At 33.6% G+C, this 22,337-nt stretch overlaps 1 protein-coding gene across 1 annotated transcript; it reads right to left on the reverse strand.

Annotated features, from left to right (window-relative positions):
• Nucleotides 1–12,508: 12,508 nt before the first annotated feature.
• On the reverse strand, nt 12,509–22,011 carry LOC132304482 (probable LRR receptor-like serine/threonine-protein kinase At1g56140). The gene is made up of 19 exons (XM_059802173.1): nt 21,187–22,011; nt 20,929–21,088; nt 20,768–20,839; nt 20,598–20,669; nt 20,358–20,429; nt 20,196–20,267; nt 19,879–19,950; nt 19,700–19,771; nt 19,537–19,608; nt 18,916–18,987; nt 18,751–18,822; nt 18,451–18,522; nt 17,670–17,738; nt 16,826–16,891; nt 16,680–16,724; nt 15,759–15,823; nt 13,849–14,225; nt 13,123–13,318; nt 12,509–13,020 (listed from the first exon to the last, which is right to left on the reverse strand). Exons 1-19 carry the CDS (start codon nt 21,266–21,268, stop codon nt 12,842–12,844), a joined length of 1,959 nt encoding a protein of 652 aa, XP_059658156.1. The 5' UTR covers nt 21,269–22,011; the 3' UTR covers nt 12,509–12,841.
• Between the last annotated feature and the right edge of the window lie 326 nt (nt 22,012–22,337).

The raw sequence follows: 22,337 nt of genomic DNA on the forward strand, positions 1-22,337 counted from the left end.
TAAAAAGGTAAGTAAAATATGTTACGTATATAATTTATGTATATCTTTATTAAATAAATAAATTATATATATCCCATTATTTATTAATGGATTATCCAATAATACTTAAATTACTGAAATATTATAAAGTAACTTAAAACATAACACGTATCAAATCTATGTGTATTTTTATTATTTAAATATAAAACATATAAATTAAATATTACTACCCAAGTTACCATAAAAGTAATTAAAAAATTACTTTCCCTTTTATATATATTAAAAAGGTAAGTAAAATATGTTACGTATATAATTTATGTATATATATATATTAAATAATTAAATTATACACATTCCATTATTTATTAATGGATTATCCAATAATACTTAAGTTACCATAATATTATAAAGTAACTTAAAACATAACACGTATCAAATCTATGTATATTTTTATTATTTAAATATAAAACATATACACCAGATTAAATATTACTACCCAAGTTTTCATAAAAGTAATTAATAAATTATTTTCCTTTTTATACATGTATATAATATATATCTATATATATACATACACAACTATCCATGGGTAATAATCCATACACATCCAACCTCCTATCCAAGTAGTCCATGGAATCCAATTGGTTGGCCCATTACTACTAACCATAACCATAAAAGAAAAATAAAATAAAATAAAATAATAAAAGAAAAGAAAACATTTAATTTACAATTAATCAAAACATCATTTAAGTACATAATCTAATTAAACAATTAACACATAGACAAATACAAATAATACATAGACACATAATCAAATAATCAAATAATACATAATTCAATTAAACACATAAGCAATTAGTCAAATAATCAATTAAATAATTAAAAATATAATTAAAACAAACAAATAAATACTGAGACTATCCTTTTAAAATTAGGGGTATTACATTCTTTCCCCCTAACAAAAGGAATTCCGTCCTCGGAATTCGCCCTTACTTTCTTTCATTATGCTTGGAAACTGTGAGCGAAAAACATCCTCATATTCCCAAGTAGACGCAACCTCACTATAAGAGCTTCACTTAACTCCAATATACCAAGTGGTATACAGGGTTCCTATATTTTAAGAAACACAATAATCATACGATGCGTAGGTTGTATCAACGTAATCCTCCCATGTCGACAAGGGAATGATTTACATGCCTCCAAGTGCCATAAAATATGGGCACAAACTCCTATGCACCCAGCGCTAATAATTTGGTAATGCTAATTAAGAGGCGACTGCCTTAATTGCGAAACACAATCCTTTAAAAGTCAATGTAATAAGTAAAATTGACCTTTCTCCAAAAATCGCCTATCTTCCTACATGGAAAACAGAACGAGCAAACTACTCCCTGATAGAAAAACTCTAGTATACGAGTTCAACTATTTACAACATCCCACTGTCGCCTCCCAACCGCGCGCAGTTCAATACAAAGGAAGGTATCTCTTTTCGGCATATTTTTAAATAAAGTCGAGGTCTGATTGTACAACCCTTACTTCCATTTCCAACCAACAAATGAGAGGTATGCATTGTGAAAGATAGAAAACCTCCAAAGTTATCACACTAACCCTCCTTGTGCCAACAATATCACAGACAAAATTCCGACAAGTGAAGTAAACACTTCCAACTGTCCATGAAATCTAGGATACACACCTCAAACATATCCTGTATGGTCTAATTTAATCTCTCGATTAATTCCTCCGTTTATAGATATGAAGTAGAGCTGTTGTTCCAAAATCTTCATAAAGCTTATTCGAAATAGCACTTTGCATCCACTAATATGGACATCCACATGCTATAACACCACTATCACTGAACTATAGAACTACTATGAAGTTCTAAAATAAGCATTACTTAAATTTATGTCCTCAAGCGATTTTTCTCAATCCACCACTCGGATTCCATATGAAAAATTAAAATTCCAAATCAATGTCGATCCTTCCCACCGACCGTCACTCCTGTTTAGTTCAACTTCTATATTTGTTATAGGAAGTGGCTAAAGATTCTTATGATATCCGATGATCAACTTTCCGCCTTTGTAACAGGTTTTACACTTAGGGTAATTATATACATGTCCCTATCCATACCTGTTCACCAAAACTGACATTTAATGTCGTGATGTACCTTCTAACCATTTGGGTGTACCAAGAAAAATTATAAATTTCCATCTCAATCGCCCGACCGTCATATCACTATTTATAGAAACTACTAACTCTCCTCCAGTACCTTAAACTCCTTCTCTAGGGTCAGCTCCAATATTTAAAATTGACCCTCTGAACTACCTTGGTAATAACAAGTGTTATTATTACACCTGCTATACATTCAACTGATAACTCATCAACGTACCGAAAGATTTAAATATCTTATCGGTTGTTAAGAGCATCCACTTCCATAATTGCTTCCACCAGACGGAACTTGATATAAAGTGCGAATCACCACTTCTATCTATCTAAACCGTCTCGTGATCCATTCTATTTGTATGAACTAAAGTCTTACCAGTTCGAAATAAACAAGAACTAAGCTGACCTAACTTATCAGTCAACCAATATCCCATCCAGAATCATGACCCTTGTGCAAAGTCAGCAATCCTTTAACTAAATTCGTGGAAAATGCTTTCTCATTTCCACTTCAATATAGGGAATAACTGTAAATGATCTAATGATCTCTGATGGTCCATCTTGACTATCTAATAAAAATTACAATGGGAGACAAAATCACTATGTCCCCCCTCCTGCCTGTCCTCTAAACGTCTGCTTCATACCGTGAAGCATCATGTTTCCACTAGGATAAATAAAGAACTAAGAGTTGTGAATTTCATTCCTTGCACCCTCCATCCAATTTGTCTGCAGAAAGTATCGTTAATCCGGCACCTCCTGCTTTCGTCTGTACCCATTGTTTAAATTGGAGCATCTTCAAAAGCGAATTCTGCAACTAAATCTATCTACCACTGATCTGTGATAAACTTACCGATATTGAAAATCATTCGGTAATTCCATTTATCAATAGTCAACTATGACTTTAACTCAACAAAAGTCAACAAATTACGACATTTCCATACATACCATGCACCTCATCTTTATATAAGTGTTTGGTCTCACCAACTTGTCTTTGACACACCCTGCTCCTTTAAGACAAGTTAATGACAATCCGACTTCTTTGTCTAACTTCAAAAGAATATGAAATCTTTCCATCCTCTACATAAATCATCAATTTCCTAGCAACAACTAATTGTTGTAAATTGTGACTAAAAAAATAATTCCATATTATTTATGGAAATGAGGAGACTTAGTTTCCTCCTCCATGTGCAACATCGGCAAATTCCTCCTAATGACACACCCTTGTGAATAAATTCTTGATTAAGAATTTACAGATGAATATTTATTCAGTCTCTTATCCTCACTCGGTGTCATTCCAATAAGTACTTAATTCAGTACTAAATCCTCCTTCCGACTTGGTAACAACTTCTGAAATTTTCAAGAAGATATTCAGCAAATCCAGCACCTCTGATAAATCATCATGGTGTTACAGTGATCTTTATTTACCACCACTTCACGTATACCGAAACATTAACAACCACCAATATCATGGCGTTGTAATATGATACGAATCCATACTTAACGTAAAGTATATCAAACTAATCGTTCTAGATTGTTTGACTCGTAGTGATGGTTTAACTATCCCATCCCAAAATACACCATAATGACACATGTCCAGGTCCAATAGATTGGCTATATTTATGTATATTTACCAAATCCTACGACTGTATGCTCACAAATCTAGTGTAAATAGTGCTATTACTCTATGTTATTAAAACAACAGTTGGTTGATCACATACTTGTGTCCCCAACTAAACCACATACCAAATCCCAAGTAATTAACAAAAAAAATAAAACAAGTATGATAAACACAATAAAAGAAAATATACTCCTACTTAGGATATCGTTCTTTCTAAAAAAAAAAAGTCCCTTTTGAAATCCACCTTATTAGATTGTTTCAAAATTTCCTTTTATAGTTTCGTAAACAATCATCCAAACACGAAACATGTCCTTTAAAACATAGCTTAAAAACACAAATGTTTGCCTAAGCAAATACCAAGGGCTTAACCCTCATCCTTCTTATATGCGAAATGTAAACTGTCTGACTTGGCTTTATAAAGCGAATTAGAATGTCACAACATAAAACCAATGCCCTCTTGTATGTGATTTAAAAATTATGTATTTCGTTCTGATATGAACACATCCGATCCCCAAACTCCTGAACAATACTTCTTATATACCTCTTTTAGAGATGATAAGAAAGCTTAATTATTTGTAGATTGATCAACCCCAATTCTACTAATAACATTCGCTATACTGCTAGCAATTCAGATCACCTCGCGCGATTATCCTTCTTCAAGATTTAGTACCCTCTCTATTGGATGCACATAAATCTCCTCCATTAGGATCCTCTTCGGTTCCTACTCCTTGCTTGTCTCCTTTTTGAGATCAACTGAAGTCGTATTGGCCCCGATATATGGTGACCTATCACGTACACCTAAATCCTTCCTTGACTTATACTTTTAAAGTAACACCAAATGAACCTAAACCATCGATCCCTAACTCTACCTTCTGGCAACGAAATCAATAACGTACTCCTTTACTCCTTTGGGTTTTTATCGCTTTCGCCTTGAACCCATCCTTTTCCTAGTGCCAACCATTCTATGACTACAGAATATAATTGACATCAGTTCCTCCTAACAAACTGTAAATAGAGTACAACGAATCCTAATACGGGCTCTAAGTTTTAAGAGACGCAACGCGGAAGTCACATAACGAAGACACTCCTGAGGACACTTGAACCTGGAGTGCACTGATACCAACTGTGATACCCTCGGATTCCTAAATGCGGGTTGGCCAGACCCACGCTCGAATACCCGAGGATATCAAAAACAAAATCAGCAATAAACGAACACAGAGTACAAAAAAATAAATAAAATGCTGACAAGAAACTAAAATGATAATCTAATAATAAACCTCAGAATATATTTCCATTAATTAATAAACTATTCTGATACAACTGATCCTCCAAAATACAACTCGGGAATCCATACTGTGTGGACCCCTAGAAAATCCAAACTAAACAAATGACAACAATAACTGTCTAAATCAGGAAACTGAATCATAAAGGAACTCCTATGTAGCATCGGAAGAATGAAGTAGACTGATCCCCGCTCAGCACGAACAACCTCTACTCCTGACGAACACCTGAAAAATAATGGTGGGTCAGGCCCACAAACAAGTTCTACTCTACTATAGTCCAAGCAAATATCCGATACACGTATACATCCTAGCCAATCCAACAGTAACTAGTAGTCCGTATATATATATATACACACACTAAAGGAACCTCACTAGACTATAGTGTTGTCTCAACCTGAATAGTAGGCAACATGCAAAACGCATATATAGTAGGCATGAGTACCTAGACCTACCAGGGTACACAACTACACTATATTTAGCTACACATCCCTAGCGATATACACACCCTAACCACTGATCCTGAGACTCAAGCTCATATCATGGCACCATACTTATACATATAAAATCTAGTAACCATCCTATTCAGTATAAATTAATCCTCCATAAGTCATTCAACTTGTTCAGCTGACCTGACTTGAATATAAGTAGGACTTAACATTTTAGTTAATCCATTCCCTTATATAAAATAGGTAGGACTTAACTGATAAGTTAATCCGTCCCTAGAATGCCACCGTCCCATACCGGTACATTAAATCACACAATCCAACAATTGATGTAACAATTAAGGAAATACATCAAACAATCCAGAAATAACCATGATAATATGATATCAAGTTATCACAAAATAGGAATGACTTATTATTTATTTAAGCTTTCTATATCATATGTCTTACATAAACTGAATCTTATACATATGATGATATTTTATTATACCGTCAAATAAGCATTCTCCATATCCAATTCATCTTACACATTTAATCTCAATTGCTAAAACATATTAAAAGATTAAATCCATTTGTTTGTTTAAAAAATTCAAATAGCAAGCATCATTATGATTGAGTCTATTTAAATTTATTTAAACCCAAACCTAGTTCCTATTTAATGTTCAGGAATCCTAGGCATCTTTCTACGTTCCATCATTCCACAGATATGAAAAATACATAATTTAAACATATAAAAATTCACACCGGAAATCAAATCAAAATCATGCATTTATCAATTCATAACACAAGAACAGATATGAACCAAATTCATAAAACCTATGTTCTAATCCAATTAAACATGCATAATTATTTAATTTTATGTGTTTAATAAATTCTGGAATTTCCTAGGCATGTACAGAAACACGAATCAAAGGGAAAGAGATAGAAGAAGAACTTACCTTAAACTTTCGGATCGAAAGTTAAACTTCTTCTTTCTTGATCTTCTCTCTACAGGGTTTTTTTCCTCCTTCATTTATTTTTCTCCTTCCCTCTCTAACTCTCTAGAATATATCACGTGAATATTTCTAACCCCCTTTTACAACCTATAATTATATATTCATAGGTTAAATAAAATAACCCTAACCCTTTTCCCAATCCAAGTCAATTTAAAAAAAAAAAAAAAAATTAAAATTAAAATATTAAAAAGGTAAGTGAAATATGTTACGTATATAATTTATGTATATCTTTATTAAATAAATAATTTATATATATCCCATTATTTATTAGTGGATTACCTAATAATACTTAAGTTACCGTAATATTATAAAGTAACTTAAAGCATAACACGTATCAAATCTATGTGTATTTTTATTATTTAAATATAAAATATATATATCAGATTAAATATTACTACCCAAGTTACCATAAAAGTAATTAAAAAATTACTTTCCCTTTTATATATATTAAAAAGGTAAGTAAAATATGTTACGTATATAATTTATGTATATGTTTATTAAATAATTAAATTATACACATTCCATTATTTATTAATGGATTATCCAATAATACTTAAGTTATCATAATATTATAAAAGTAACTTAAAACATAACACGTATCAAATCTATGTATATTTTTATTATTTAAATATAAAACATATACATCAGATTAAATATTACTACCCAAGTTTCCATAAAAGTAATTAATAAATTATTTTCCTTTTTATACATGTATATAATATATATCTATATATATACATATACAACTATATATGGGTAATAATCCATACACATCCAACCTCTTATCCAAGTAGTCCATGGGATCTAATTGGTTGGCCCATTACTACTAACCATAACCATAAAAGAAAAATAAAATAAAATAATAAAAGATAAGAAAACATTTAATTTACAATTAATCAAAACACCATTTAAGTACATAATCTAATTAAACAATTAACACATAAATAAATACAAATAATACATAGACACATAATCAAATAATCAAGTAATACGTAATTCAATTAAACACATAAGCAATTAGTCAAATAATCAATTAAATAATTAAAAATACAATTAAAATAAATAAATAAATACGGAGACTATCCTTTTAAAATTAGGAGTATTACATTATACATGTCATGACAGCAAACCTTAAAATCACAATTAATGCTGTGTCAGACTTGACCAACCGACGGCCAAGCAACATTTAATGCCCCTGATTAAGGGAGATCTTTCAGACTCCTAAATCTCCAGGATTATTAGGAGTAATGCATGCGAGGAACCATGTACGGAAGGGACCATTGGATAATAACCAATGGAATCCGGATATATAAATAGTACTATCCTATGAAGGAATAACCAACCCCGGAAGAGGATGCTGTCATAAGATATTTTATATTTGCCCTACCACCATCTTTGTTTTGATAGTTGGTCTTCTTCTCCTCTTCCTACACTGAGCATATCTTCTGTCTTTCCTTTGTAATTGTATTTCTGATATCACCATTATATTATTGTTTATTACTTGATTAAAAAAGAACCCCTACAAAGGTCAACAGAAATTGTTTCAAGATACTTCATTTTTGAGGCAACCTGTTCGCTAGCTCTAGCTTCAATCTATCATCTCAAACCATTTTCAATTCCATGAGCCATAAGTCAAAGAGCAAAATCTGGTAAGTCAGTTAACTCCTTTTTTTGAATTGAATCCATTTCTTCATTCAATTCCAAACCGATACAAAGACATATACACACAGGCATATATATATACCAAGGTTGTTAAAATCGGGATTCTATGTAGAATCGTTTTGAGTTTCGTAAAATCGGAATCGTAGAATCGGATCGTGAATCGTAAGATTCTACCAAATTGTAAAAAAAATAATTGAAACTAACTTCCTAAACAATAAGATATCTAAAATATAACCAAAATAAGGCCAAAACACACCATATTACATATCCATGACTTCAAATCTCAAATCTTAACAATATTCTAAAGTCCGAATATAAATAAAAGTAAAAGAAAATATTTCAAAGTCTGAATATAAATAAAAGAAGATGTAACACAAAATTGATCACATCATTCATTGTTTGTCCTAGAGTTAAGGTTCTATTTGATATTCATTTCCCTCAAAATATGATACACATCACTAGCTGAGGTTAGCTTCCAAATCATGACCTTGCTTCTCTTTAATTTTTGTTTCCAATTTAAAGATGCCCAAATTAAAAAAATCTTTCCAAAGAGTTAGGGCATATGTAGAATCCGCATTTGTGGTGGAGTCCACTTCGTATGATTTTGGAATATTCACACTGATGAAACAAATGCCTATATTACAAATCAAATTCATTTTGTCACATACTTTTAAGTATTGCAATGTTACACTGTTCCTTCTTACTCACTTTTTTTTTTTGCTTATTTTTCCCTTTCTATTAATTTTTTTCATAAATAGTGATTTGCGCACTCATCCTCTGCACTCATCCTCCGCATTATTAAATTTTTTAGTTTCACAAAATCACTATTTCAGTTTCATAAATAGTGCTAAAAAATAGTGATAAAAATTTAAATGGCCAGGTAAAATTAAAACAAAAACTAAAGAAATTGGAAAATATAGTCAGAAGACTCAGAACTTAAAATTAAAACTAAAATTAGACCATTAATGCAAAAGATTATCAAAACATGATGAATAATTTCTAAGAACAAGTAGATAAAAGGTTAGAATAATCAAGGAATAATCAAGGTTAGAACAATCTTAGAATAATCAAACTACGAAGGGTTATAGAGATTAGAAAAAACTCTAGAAATTTCTTGATCAAGGAAGAACATACCTAGCCGAACCTGCAAGCTGCTGTATAGATTCGATGATTCCGATCTACTCGTTATAAGCCTCTGCACTGCCGCCTCCTTTCAGTCCTCGTTCCTCTCCTCTCTGAGATAGGGTCCCCGTTTCTAATATTATAATAGAGTAGGTTTTGTATTTTATGATTTATAGAATAAATAATTAAATATATAATTTAGTAAATTTCTACACAAAATTTGGGCCAGGCTTTGGCCCAAACAACTAAAAGAATAAAGGCCCAAAGACCAAATAGTATAAAAGCCCGCCCAAACACACATTTTGGTAGAATCGGTAGAATCGTATAGAATCGTACAATTCTACGATTCTACCAACGATTCTACCGATTCTACCCCCGATTCTACCAATTGGGCGATTCTGATCCGATTTGAGTCGATTTTAAGAGCTAAGTCGTAGAATCGTGCGATTCTACGACTCAGAATCGCGATTTTGATAACCATGATACACACACACACACACACACACACACACATACACACACATACATTACACAGATATATATTTAGATATAAATACACAGACATCCGCCGCCGTTGCCACACACACAAACATCAGCCATCGTCGCCGCCACCCACACACACAAACATCAGCCATCGTCGCCGCCACCCACACACACAAACATCAGCCATCGCCGTTTGTCGGGAATCTGATACCAGAGGTCCGAGGTGATGATGGCGTGGGAGAAGAGATGTCATTCCATCACAACCTCTAGGTTTGGTAGTGGCCGGTGGTTGTTTGTGGATGAGAGAGGGAAATTTTGCCTGCCGACTGTGGGGGTTGGGGATGGTGGTGGTAGTAGCACCGGTGTGGGGGGTGGTAGTGGCCCGTCGACTGCGATTTTGACGGTGTTAATGTCGATTTGGGTTTGTTTGTGGGAATGATTGTTTCAGATAAAACCCAATCGGAATCGTTGCTGGTTTTCGTCATCTTTGGAATAGTTCTGTCGCCGTCGCCGTCGCAGTCGTTGATGCAAAGGCCACCGGGCTTATTTGTATGTGTATATATATATGCACACACATATTTTAGAGAGAGAAACTGTTGGGGGCAATGTTGTCTTTTTCATTTTTTTTTTTTTTAATATTTTAGCTAAAAATGAATTTTAAAAATAAGGGTAAATTTGTTTTTTCGCATGTTTTTAACGGTGTTAGTGACAAAAAAATAAAATTGGACCTAAGTGATAATAATTTTTAAAAGTTATTTTAGAGTAATATTTGGTCAAACTTAAGTGGTTGTTAGTGAAATTAATCCAAAGATTAAATATTGTTGTTGAACTCTTGTCGGCAGTGGTTAGAGGTTTTGAATCCAAAGGAATTTGTTCAATATTCAACTCTCTGTGTCCTATTACCATTCTATTTAATCAAAATCAATAAAGCCTTGTAAAAGAAACAATAAATATGATTGTTGGAGAGTTATTTTATTTTATTTTTTTCCGAGGTTGGAGAGTTTATTAATACACAACAAGTAGGTTAATGTGGGTGGAGTGCTTGGTCTTGAAAGAGTGATCCACGTCACTTCTCGCTTAATTTCATTTCATTTCACTCTATTTTATTATCAAATGAAACGTGGTAGTTAAAATTTATAATTATTATCATTAAAAACAATGAGCAACAAAGGGTTATGATTTATATATATATATATATATATTTCACAGCCTACAAGACATATTTAGATTTTTTATTTTCTTTTTAAATCTGTTCCTAATTAATGCTTTGTTGGGTAATAAAGAAAAAAAAAATTAAATGCAATGGAGAGAAGAAGCAATGTATGATACATCTTTGTAGAAGAGATTGCGTATTTTTTGTTTTCTTTTTATTCGGTTGAATAGATTAAAAGAGAATACATTCATAATATTTATTATTTTGTAATAGTGTAATTTAAAACTTGTATAATTTAAGATATTTTTAAACTTAAATTTTTTATAATAGTTCATTTATCTACCCTCCTTCTTGTAAAGGAGTCATCCTTCCCATTTTTCTTTATTTCATTGTTTTATCTCTATCGATCAAAAGAAGTCCGTTTCTTTCTTTCTATTTTCTCTTCACACATCTTATTTCTTTTTTTCCCATCGAACACAGCATAAAACTTACTCAAATTTTATTTAATTAGAGATAGAATGCTCAACGTTTCGCCAACATGAGTTAATTTGACATTTCTTGTTAAGGATCACAAATCAAATAAAATTGAGTTGTTTAGATACTAACTCTTTTATTTTTTGAACTAGGTTTGAAGTTATGAGAAGCTCAAATGGACTTGTAAACCAACTCACTTAGACTCATGGAAGAAAATTTATTCTGAAGGTTTTCTTTTTCGGTTAACGGTAAATAATTTCACAAGCACTGCAATAAATGAAATTATGGTTGAAAGGGACTGAGTCATTTATTTACGGGTTAACAAAACTCGGACTTCTAATTTTGGTTCAGTTAACCAACTCTAAAATACTTCTCTAAATATTAACGGTTTCTTTTTGATGTGTGCTTAAGATAATACAAAATTTATCAAATATGATATAACTAAATAGTACTTTCTTACCTGTCAAAATAATAAATGTGTAAACCGTGTTTGAGTACTCGTCAAGGAAATGACAGAGTTTGTAAGGTTTTTTTTTTTTTTTTTGGTGGCTAAGGTAAAATAATAAATTTATTTTTATTTTAACGATGTGATATATATATATTTATGTATTTATTTATTTATTTGGTAAGGAAGTTAATGTGTGTCTCACAAAAGCTTTTTGAAGAGGGGACAAATATCAAAATATTCCCATATCCACCAAACCAATAAAATAGAACCAGAACTCCTATGAACAGTTGCGAAAAGCGCAATGATAGGCTAAGAATCTGAGTATTTAAGCTTTCAAGATCATAGGGCAAAGGAAGGGTAACATCATTCGTTCCAAAATGGCAACCAAAAAATAAATAAATAGCCATGGGTTGACTAGCATGATCAACTAGTAGAATGAATACAACAACAGAAGTGACTCTAGGAACAAAAAGTACCACAATTCATAGCATATTTGGACAGTGTTAACCGCCAACCGGCTTTGAGAGGCACAATATTTTATGAGATTCTAAGCGAATGTGAGGTCCAAAATTTTGAGAGACATCAGTAATACAAAATTTTGAGAGGCATTAGTAATACAAATTTTGGGGCCCAAATTGGAGGCCGTCGCCTACGGCCAGGGCCAGCCCTGGTGTTAACTGGAAACACAAAAAAATCATAGAAATTTATGATTTCATCAATCAATTAAGTATCAAAAACACACTTGGATGAATGACATATAAAATCTTCAAAATCAAAATTTTGAACATTTGCTTTGACATTCTAAATGGTTTCACTGAAAATCATGTCAACTAATACTTTTAAGAAATAGTCTCATGAACACGAGTGCAGTCGATGTGGGATAAAGAGAGCAAGAAAAGCAAAACAAACCGAGAATATCACATGAAGAACCTTGAATTGGCACCTTATTAACCCTGCAACTGTTGATGGTGAAGGAGATACCATAATAAGTCTATTATCACACCCGCAGAAGGGGCCATCATAAGAATTATCCTTCCCGGGGTGAGTTCGTATCAACTTGCTGCTTGTGTCCTCGAGTATACTTCTTCCACCATAAGTAACTTACAGCAGACATTATTATCACCCCAGCTGAACATCCAACTGATATTCCAACAATTTTTCCAACGTCTTTTTTGTCGCGGTTGGAAGAACCAAAATCATTGGACTCTACAAAAAGATCAAAAGGCAGGGCATGAAAAACAGTAAAAAGTTAGTTAAACTAATTATGGAAGATGAGAGACTGATGGACTGTGTGGTTTGATTTAGAACCTTGAGAAACATGGATAGCTGACACTAAAGGTCCATATGTGCTATAAAATGGAATGCAGCATGTGCCTCTCCCAGCCCAAAAGAAATGGATGTCCATGACTGTGTTCGTCACGTTTGCCTCAAATGTTCTTACCAATGCTCGATGGGATCCACCTGCTTCTTTTTGAATGTTGAAATCTTGAAGAACCCTTTCGCCCTTCACGTAGCAAGATCATACCGAAGAAAATAGGCACAAAAGATATGAAATTAATCAGTTGAAAAAACAAGAGTGCGACAACAAAATCACTAGAGAAAAACTACAAAAAGTCTTTTTGTAGTGTTATATATGCTGCCGTTTCATAAATTTATCTCATTTTCCTTTGGATTCCTAATACAAGAACACAGAAATCAAATGGCTTATGGTTTGTGGGAAAAAGTGGGAGCGGCTGCCATTTCATTAAGGTGTCTCACTGATTCAAAAAGCTATTGAAGCAAGAATAGTGTGAAGTTTAAGAATTGCATAGCAAAGATCATCCATAAGTAAGGAAAAGTTGAAGAAGCAAACCAGGTGGGTAAAACACGGCACATGCTGTACAAAGGAAGCAAAACATTTCAAATATATATAGTAGAGGACTCAGGAGAGTCTTTCTGCTTTTGTAATCAGTTTGGGCCCGAATTTGAGTGTCTTTTTGACATTTGGATAAACAAGGCTATTTAGTACTATTGTGCGCTGTGATTTCAAAGTACCTGAATGTAAACATCAAATAAGCGCCTCCCCAGACCTTTCCAAGACCGAGAGTCATCCATTTGGATCTCTGCAAAGTGAAGCTCAATGCTGTATTTCCCATTCTTCAAACCAAGTCCATAGTACCTCAACGAGGTAGGTGAAATCCTGGCTGTTTTATATAGTTCAGACTCTGAAGTCTCTGTTATATGGAAACCTGTCTTTGCTATATATTGAAGTTCATTTGGGTTCTTAATGAAGATCCCGGTGTTGCTTACTGCCCACTGATTATCAGAGCTAGCATACAATGAGGCAGCTCCCAGTGTTTCTGAATCATCACCAAATATGATGCTAGATACAGATACTTGTTCCGTGCCTCCACATTTGATAGAAAATGAAGCTACAAAGAAAATAAACAAACCCAATGGAATTTCAACATCAATTTAAAGTAAGAAAGGTACACCAGGAAAACATTTATCTTACATAAACATTATCAACAAGATAACATCCTTTCGTGCATGTTGTTTGCCGATGACATACTACTACTGGACACTTCTAAAGAAAACTTAGCAATTAATTAAACTAGGAAGGTGGAGAAACATGTTAAAATCAAAAGGGTTAAGGGTTAGTATAACTAAAACCCTAAAATGGTTATTGGGAAGATGGATCACTCCCCATCCCATCGAGGACTTCCAAAATTGTCTGCAGAAAGAATAAAATGTGGATTTATCCTACAAGGGTATTAATATAGAGAATGAAAATTTAGTGCAGAATCGGATATTAACGAGGTAATGATTACACTTCAAAATCAAAGAATTATCCAAAGTGCACACTTTCGGTATTTAGGGTCATTAATACAAAAAAGATGGTGAGATAGATAGTGATATAACTAGTAGAATTGGCCCAGGTTGGACAAAATGGAGGCAAGCTAGTTGCGTTTTGTGTGATAAACCAAGCCATATAGACTAAAAGGAAAATTTTATAGAACAATTATTAGGCCAACTAACTTATATGGCACAGAGTGTTGGACTTTAAAACAGAAGCTAGAAAAATGAATTCATGTAGCTGAAATAAGGAGGTTAAGATGCATGATAGGACCCACTAGAAGAGAAGGGGTTAGTGGGTTACAAACCAAAATGTGAGGGAGAAATTAGGTGTGGCACCTTTTAGTGATAACTGATAAGATTTGAGATAGTAGACTTAGGTGGTATGGACACATACATGGAAGATCTATAGATTCGCCAATGAGAAGAGGAAGGTTAATTTGCATAGAGGGTAGGAGGTGGACAGGGCGCCCGAAATTAACATGGGATGAAATCATTAGAAATGATTTTACAAAGTTCAATATTAGAGGAGAGATGGCTTGTAATAGAAAGAATGGAAAAAGAGAATTCATGTGGCCGACCCCATTCATAAGGGATTAAGACAAGGATGATGATGATGAAAATTATCAACCATTCTTTCCCCTTCTTCAATTACAGATATGAATCTTGCTAGTCTCTCACAAAAACAGGAGAAGCTGCAATTTGGAAGACTAACTTAGAGCAGCAGAATGACTTGCAAGAACAAGACCTACAAACTTTTATTAATTTATGGGTTGTTTTCAGGACATCCTATAGGAACTGAATGGAAGTCAAATCAGTTTGTCATGTTACATAGCATTTGAAATTAGATGAATCCGTTATTCATATGGACGTCCTAGGGTCTTGAGAAATGTCTCCGTTTCAAATGCTAAAAATCATCTGTGGTACTCCATTTTAGAAATAATTCTGTTTCAAATGCTATGCAACATACATTGAAGTGATTCAGTTTATGCAAAAAATAAGTTAGAAGTCATTCTTCCTGAAGCTGTCACTTAACATAATTAAAAATTTACAGTATTGGGTAAGTTCAAGTCCGAGGAATCCTTCTTTTCAGAAAGGCATGTACTTACTGGCCGGAACTCTGTTGCTGCACTTGTTATTGTCTTGGAGGCAATTCAACATCATGGATGTTTTCCTGCACCAATCATTGTTAAGGAAGTTAGGAAATTCACAAAAAAGAAGCGCCGAGAGAAACCACTACTTTACCGATATGACTATTTTTAGGACAACTTTTTATTTAGTCCTTACTCTACCCTAATTACATGAAAACTTCCAACAAGGCACCCCAAAGGGAAGTTATGGCTAGAAGATTCTCATCATACTTGCCAATACATGAAATCAAGTAAATAATTCAATATTATTATAATGTTTGCTACACGGTACATACTAAAGGAAAAAATTAGTTAAAAACTTCAAAATCGTGTAATTTAAAGCTTTTTTTTTTTTTTTTTTAGCATGAAACTTCTATATAAAGTACCGTAACACTTTGAACTTTGAAGTGCAAAAAGCCAATAACTATTATAGTGCCACAGTAATCTCTGCAGTTGAGGTCATGGCTGCTAGGATTATGAGGTAACTTGCTCGTCATTTGCAAACAACCAAAGAAAATTTTGGAACAGATTTCCAGTAGAAAAGATACATATTCCATCTGTTGCAACTAAGAAATCAAATACAACTAGTTCAAAGCTTTCACTTGTAGACCTTGGCATCATTAGAATTATTTTATTTCACTTCTGTCAATTTCAAAATTACAATACAAGAAATCAAGAAAATAATTCAATATTATTCTAATGTTCACTACACGGTAAATAATAAAGGACAAAATTAGTTAAAAACTTCAAAATCATGTAATGTATAGCTATTTTTTAGCATGGAACTTCTATATGAAGTAACACTTTGAACTTTGAAGTGCAAAAGGCCAATAACTATTAAAGTGCCACAGTAATCTCAGCAGTTGAGGTCATGGCTGCTAGGATTATGAAGTATCTTACTCGTCCAGTAAACCGTCTGCATTGATGGAAGTTCCGACTACATTGCTGAAAGAAAGAGTAGTTAGTTTTTCAGAACAATGGCACCACGAACGGGTTCCAAGGTGGCATGACCAAATTAATTATTACTTAATAATACTAATACTTACACAGATAATCCTGCTTTGGAAGAATGTTGTGGTAAATTTCCAGAGATGGAATTGAAGGAGACATCTCTGCCGCATAGTGACACAGAATAATGGATGAAGTTAGAAGCATGAGTGAACTTCTAAAAGAAGCAGAAATGGGAATGCATAACATTATGCTGGCTCTATAGAGTCCCCATCATTTTTATAGTCATGTTTTAACTTTTTAAAGAAATTCAAGCGGGTTTCTTGTAGCTGAATTGTGTCATGCTTGCTTTATAGTCCCCATCATTTTTATTCTCACATTACCAACTTTTCAAAGAATTTTGGGTGGGTTTCTTGTAGCTCATTGGAGCAGATATTGTCATACTAAACTTATCACCCACCAAAAATTCTGCACAGGTATTATGAAATTCATTAAGAAGTATCTTCATGCTAACGTCCAAAACACATTCTGATATTTAACTTTATTAACCAGAATACCAGTGCCTTGGTCATGATTTACATGCGTTAGCGAGGCCTGTTTAGGTCCACCAAGGAAGAAAGAAAGTTGCCGCTATTTTTCTGCATATTCCCAAATCTTTTGGGCATATATATGTTTTGCCTACAATAGTTTCTCATGCAATTTTTGTTTTCATTAAATGAAGTCCAAGGGTAATGCATAGCAGAAAAGAAAAAAAGTTGGGAAATTTGAGGCTATTTTGTCTTGGAGTTGAATTTCTTATTCTCATCCTTTGCTCGATTTGGGATCATGTTCCGCAAAATGCAACTATCCCTTTAATCATTCAAATTGACAAGATAATTTCCATCAACTTTGTCCATATAATCTAGAAAGAAGAGCAATCCAAATTCAGAGGTCATGACTTACAATGCAACAAGCTTCTGATTTATAATATTTGGAGGTAGCTCGCCGCTCAAGTCATTGCTTCCGAGAAATCTGTGATATAAAAAGAGCATCTTTCATGGAGGATAATCACACAGCTCGATAACAGAACGGAACTAAATAAATCATCAGTCCACACACGAACACATGCATGTTGTAGCTATGCCTATGCAAAAGCTTGGGTAGACAAGCATAAGAACATGTGTTTGAGCATGAAAGTCGATATTTTGTGCAAAATAATACAAATGCTAGGCCAGTCTATATTCCGTTTCTCCCAGCATTTGGTGTAGGTATGATCAACATAGGGTGTTGAAGCTTACTATACATATAAGTTTTTGGCCAGCGAATGTATATATGTACCAGACAGATAAACATTTTTAATGGTGCACTTAAGAAGGGGAAAGGCGATTGAAAATTGCCATTCGAGGGCATGAGAATCCAGATGCACTAATTCTAATATTGAAAATTTTCACTCTCTGCCAATTATCTTTATACTTGTTTGATTGGTTATTCCCCTCTGTTCATATCTCTTTTTCCAATTTCAGTCTCGATTAGTTCACAAGATTGAATGGCCTATTCTCCTCCAGACCCCCGACTGGATTGTTTTCAAGAATGTTGAGCCACGTATGTAAGCCATGTATATGGGCTAGTGTAGTAGATTATATTATAGGTCATTCGGAAGGGCTCCGTATAGTTCTATTTTGGGGCTGATTTTGTGACTTTATCAGAAAACTGTATAAAAATTACCAAAAATTGAATAACTCACAAATATTGTAGTGAAGCAAAGTCTTGGAATGAGTTTGGTATTTGACCTGTCAACTTGTTGAAGCTCAAATCCCTGTCATCATAATGGTATTCCAACAACAGGCAGAGTCAGAAGCTTAATATTGAAAAGCTAAAAAGATGATGACTAATGAAAATGAAAATATAAGCCAATCTCCATGGAGGCCTTCTTCTGAATGACAAGAAGAATGAAACAAACTATGACTAACAGAAATGACATAGAGCAACTCCAAGGATATCAACATATATAATATAGAGCTGATTCAATGTTGAGGTAACACACAGGAGTCGCAAGTTCGAGAAGGTGCTAAGTTTTTCCGGGAGTTGGCCAGCCACTCGACAGTTTCTCAAGGATCTATAGCAAATATAAATTGTTATGTCAGTTGTACACTAAAACTGAAAATGAACAGAAATTATGAGAGAGAGAGAGAGTTGTACAAAATCTTACAGTATTGACAAATTTGTCAGGTTCTCCAAGAAATTAAGCGAAGAATCTTCCTCACCAAGATCACCTATTCTCCTGTACAAGAACATAAAAAGATAAGAAGCCTTGACTTGTTATTGAAAAAGTTAATCGGATTTCCTGTGAATTGGATCCTATAGTCATTTTTCATGAGCAAGAGAAAATTCAGAGAATATCAGCCTGACATAGCTATAAGAATATACCACTCAGTTCAATTCATATGTGAAGATTAAATTAAAAATTACAGCAAAAAATTTCTGTTTAATTATAAAATTATGCTGGTGCCAATCACGGACAACAGTAGTTGCAGTACACACAGCAACATGGCAGTTTAAGAACTGAAGATTCCACTTAATTGGAACATGTAGCATGGTTTGTGTAGTTTTTTCTCACTGGATGTTCACTCATGAAGGCATCAATTTGAAGTACAATAATTTAAAATATTTCCACAATTCAATATGTCTATTAGCTTTCTTAGTACAATTACTTGAGAGTGTGGAATCATTCATATGAAGCAAAGAAGGAATTAAAAGCCATGCCCTTCGGTGATGCGCTTGTCTTATAAAAGATTAGTAAAATGTTAAGAAAGCTACTACATGACCTTACAGATTCTCCAGTTTTGTTAGAGCACCATAGCTATTCGGAATTGGGCCTTCGAGCTTTGTTCCTTGAACTCTCCTGTTGATGACACAAGGGCAATGGCCAACATATGTTTCAATACAACAACAAAATTATCATGAAATGTAAAACTGAACATAGTGTTGCATACAGGTCCTTGAGAGCTGTAAAAGTTCCAAAGAATTCAGGAAGCTTTCCAGTTAAAAGATTATCAAATGCCCACCTGAAACAAGAATAACAAATTTGAGCCAAATGACCTGTATAAACCATCAAACCTAAGATACTAAGAGATCACCATATATTTAATTAAAGGTAGTGACAAAGAAGTACAGAATCTGGAGGGATTTCAGATTTGATAGTTCTAATGGGATCGGTCCACTCACTCCACTGCTACCGATGTACCTGAATGAACAACACGTCATTAATCAGAATTAATGACCACGAAAATGGTCTGAACTTGTTGTGGTTCATTAGTCCCCCTAGAATTTTCTGGAACAAAAATCCAAGCCAATTAACCTATCTTGGCCATCCACCAACCTTATCATGTTTATCTAAATTAGAAAGCTTGGCTAGTTTTCCAAGAAGTGTCTTTTTGAACAGTTATGATGGAATGAAAATATGCAATTTAATTTCGATCAACTACTTACAGCTGCTCTAAGAAGGTTAAATTTCCCAGCTCAGTGGGTAAGGGTCCATGGAAATTGTTCTTGCTAAAACTTCTGTAACAAGAAAGAAACTCAAACTAATGGACCTAAAAGGGAAAAATTAGGCAATGATTGAATATGTGAAGGATAAAGATATTTTCTTACAGAGAAATCAACTTGGTGAGATTGCCTAGCTCAGGGGGAATGCGACCAGTCAGATTATTTGTGTTTAGGCCCCTGTTGCAATTCTCAATAATAGAACACAATCGTGAAAATGTGTTGACTCCAAATCTTCAAATTAAGTAATGTGGATAAAAGATTGTAACAACTGGTTCAATGACCAAAAAAAACAAACTAGAAGTGAAAAAGAAGATCACGGATTCAATCATCAAAGATTTGAGTTACAGGTATTGCAAATTAGAAAACTGCCCAATTTCAGCAGGGATAGGGCCACTTAAAAAATTCTGACCAATATTCCTGCATCATGATTGAAGATCACGGATTCAATCATCAAAACTAGAAGTGAAAAATAGTTCTTACAAGTCCTTCAGCACAAATAGATGTTGATGTCTTACAAGTCCTTCAGTTCCTTCAGCACAAATAGTTCTTTGGGTATTTCACCAGAAATGTCCAAAGCATTTACCCACCTGAAGAAAATTAGAATCAGAAATTTTCTTAGAGTATAACAAGAATGATACAATTAAGAGAATGGCGGCGATGATGATGATAAACTGACAGAAGGGTAATATGGCAGGTGGTTTCTGTGCAGTTATCACAAACGATTCGGGGATTTGCATTCTCGGCTGCCCATGGTGCATTCTGGGTGCAGGGGTCAACGTTGAAATTTGAACTTATTCTCAAACTCCAGGAATCTAACGTCTTATTGAGAGCAGCCACTGAACAAAACAAACAAGCAAACAATGAATCTAACCTACTTTTATAAACATAATTACATGTATAAAAAAACATAAATGCATAGATATAAGAGAGAGACCTTCATCTGGAGGAGTGACTGGTTGTGCAGCTACAATTTCAAACATACAGAGAACAAAGAAAGAGAAGCTCAAAATCCCCATAACTCACCAGCAAAACACACACACAAAGACACACACACACACATACACAGAGAGAGTCTTGACTACAAGGAATTGACGGACTAGGCCAACAACAAAACAAAGATGGAAGTTGGATTTTTCTATGTTGTATCACATGACACAGTACAACTTTTCTATGCATGTTGCAAAGTCTTCTATTTTTGACAGTTTCAGTTGAAAGCAAACTACAATTGTCTTCATTTATCATAAACTGTGACAATAAAAGTCATAACAAATTTTTACCCAATCAACAGATGGACCAAATTAGCGCAACAAAGACAAAAAGGGTAAGAAAATAATAACATCCCAACATCATTATTAGTCAGTCAATGCTTGGCATTGAGTTCTGAATGACTAAACTTCTCTGGGTAATTATATCAAACAGTTTGAAGCTTCAACCCCAATATTGTGAAGCTTTATAGGATGACTAAACTTCTCTGGTGTGGCTTTAATCGATCAAGAATTTCCAAATTAAAGTACATGGGGGCATACATACATACATACATACATATATATACACACACACACACACACAATCGTTGCATAATAGACCAAGCCCTCTTTAAACATCCAGACTTTGTTGTTCCTGGATTGAAGTTGACAATGACATTCTCAGCCATATATATAGATGATTATAGAGAGAGGCTGAACTGAATGACCAATATATATAGTTCACATATGGTTGCCAAACTTATTCCAACAGCTAGCAAAGCAAAGATGAATAAGCAACTTTTTGTGACAGCTAGCGAAAATTACGTTTTTTTATCGTTACAAGTGATTCACTCAAGAATCACTTTAACTTCTCCCCCTTTCCCTCCCAAAATTTTTAAAAAATAAATAAATCTTGAAATCTAACAGCTCAATGGTTATTATTATTATAATTTTAATGATTTTTTAGAACTCTAATTTTTAGTTCTTTGAAAACAAAAAATTGTTATAGATAACTGAATCAAGTGCAAATTTCCTCCAATTTCAATTTTAAGAGGCTAATTCAGTTCTAAAAAATGGAACATAAATATTTTCATGAAATTTAGCATTTCATAGTAATCAT

The sequence above is a fragment of the Cornus florida genome, unplaced genomic scaffold, assembly GCF_030987335.1.
Source record: "Cornus florida cultivar Cherokee Brave unplaced genomic scaffold, ASM3098733v1 CherokeeBrave_3.0.0_Hap2_Chr04, whole genome shotgun sequence".
NCBI lineage: Eukaryota > Viridiplantae > Streptophyta > Magnoliopsida > Cornales > Cornaceae > Cornus > Cornus florida.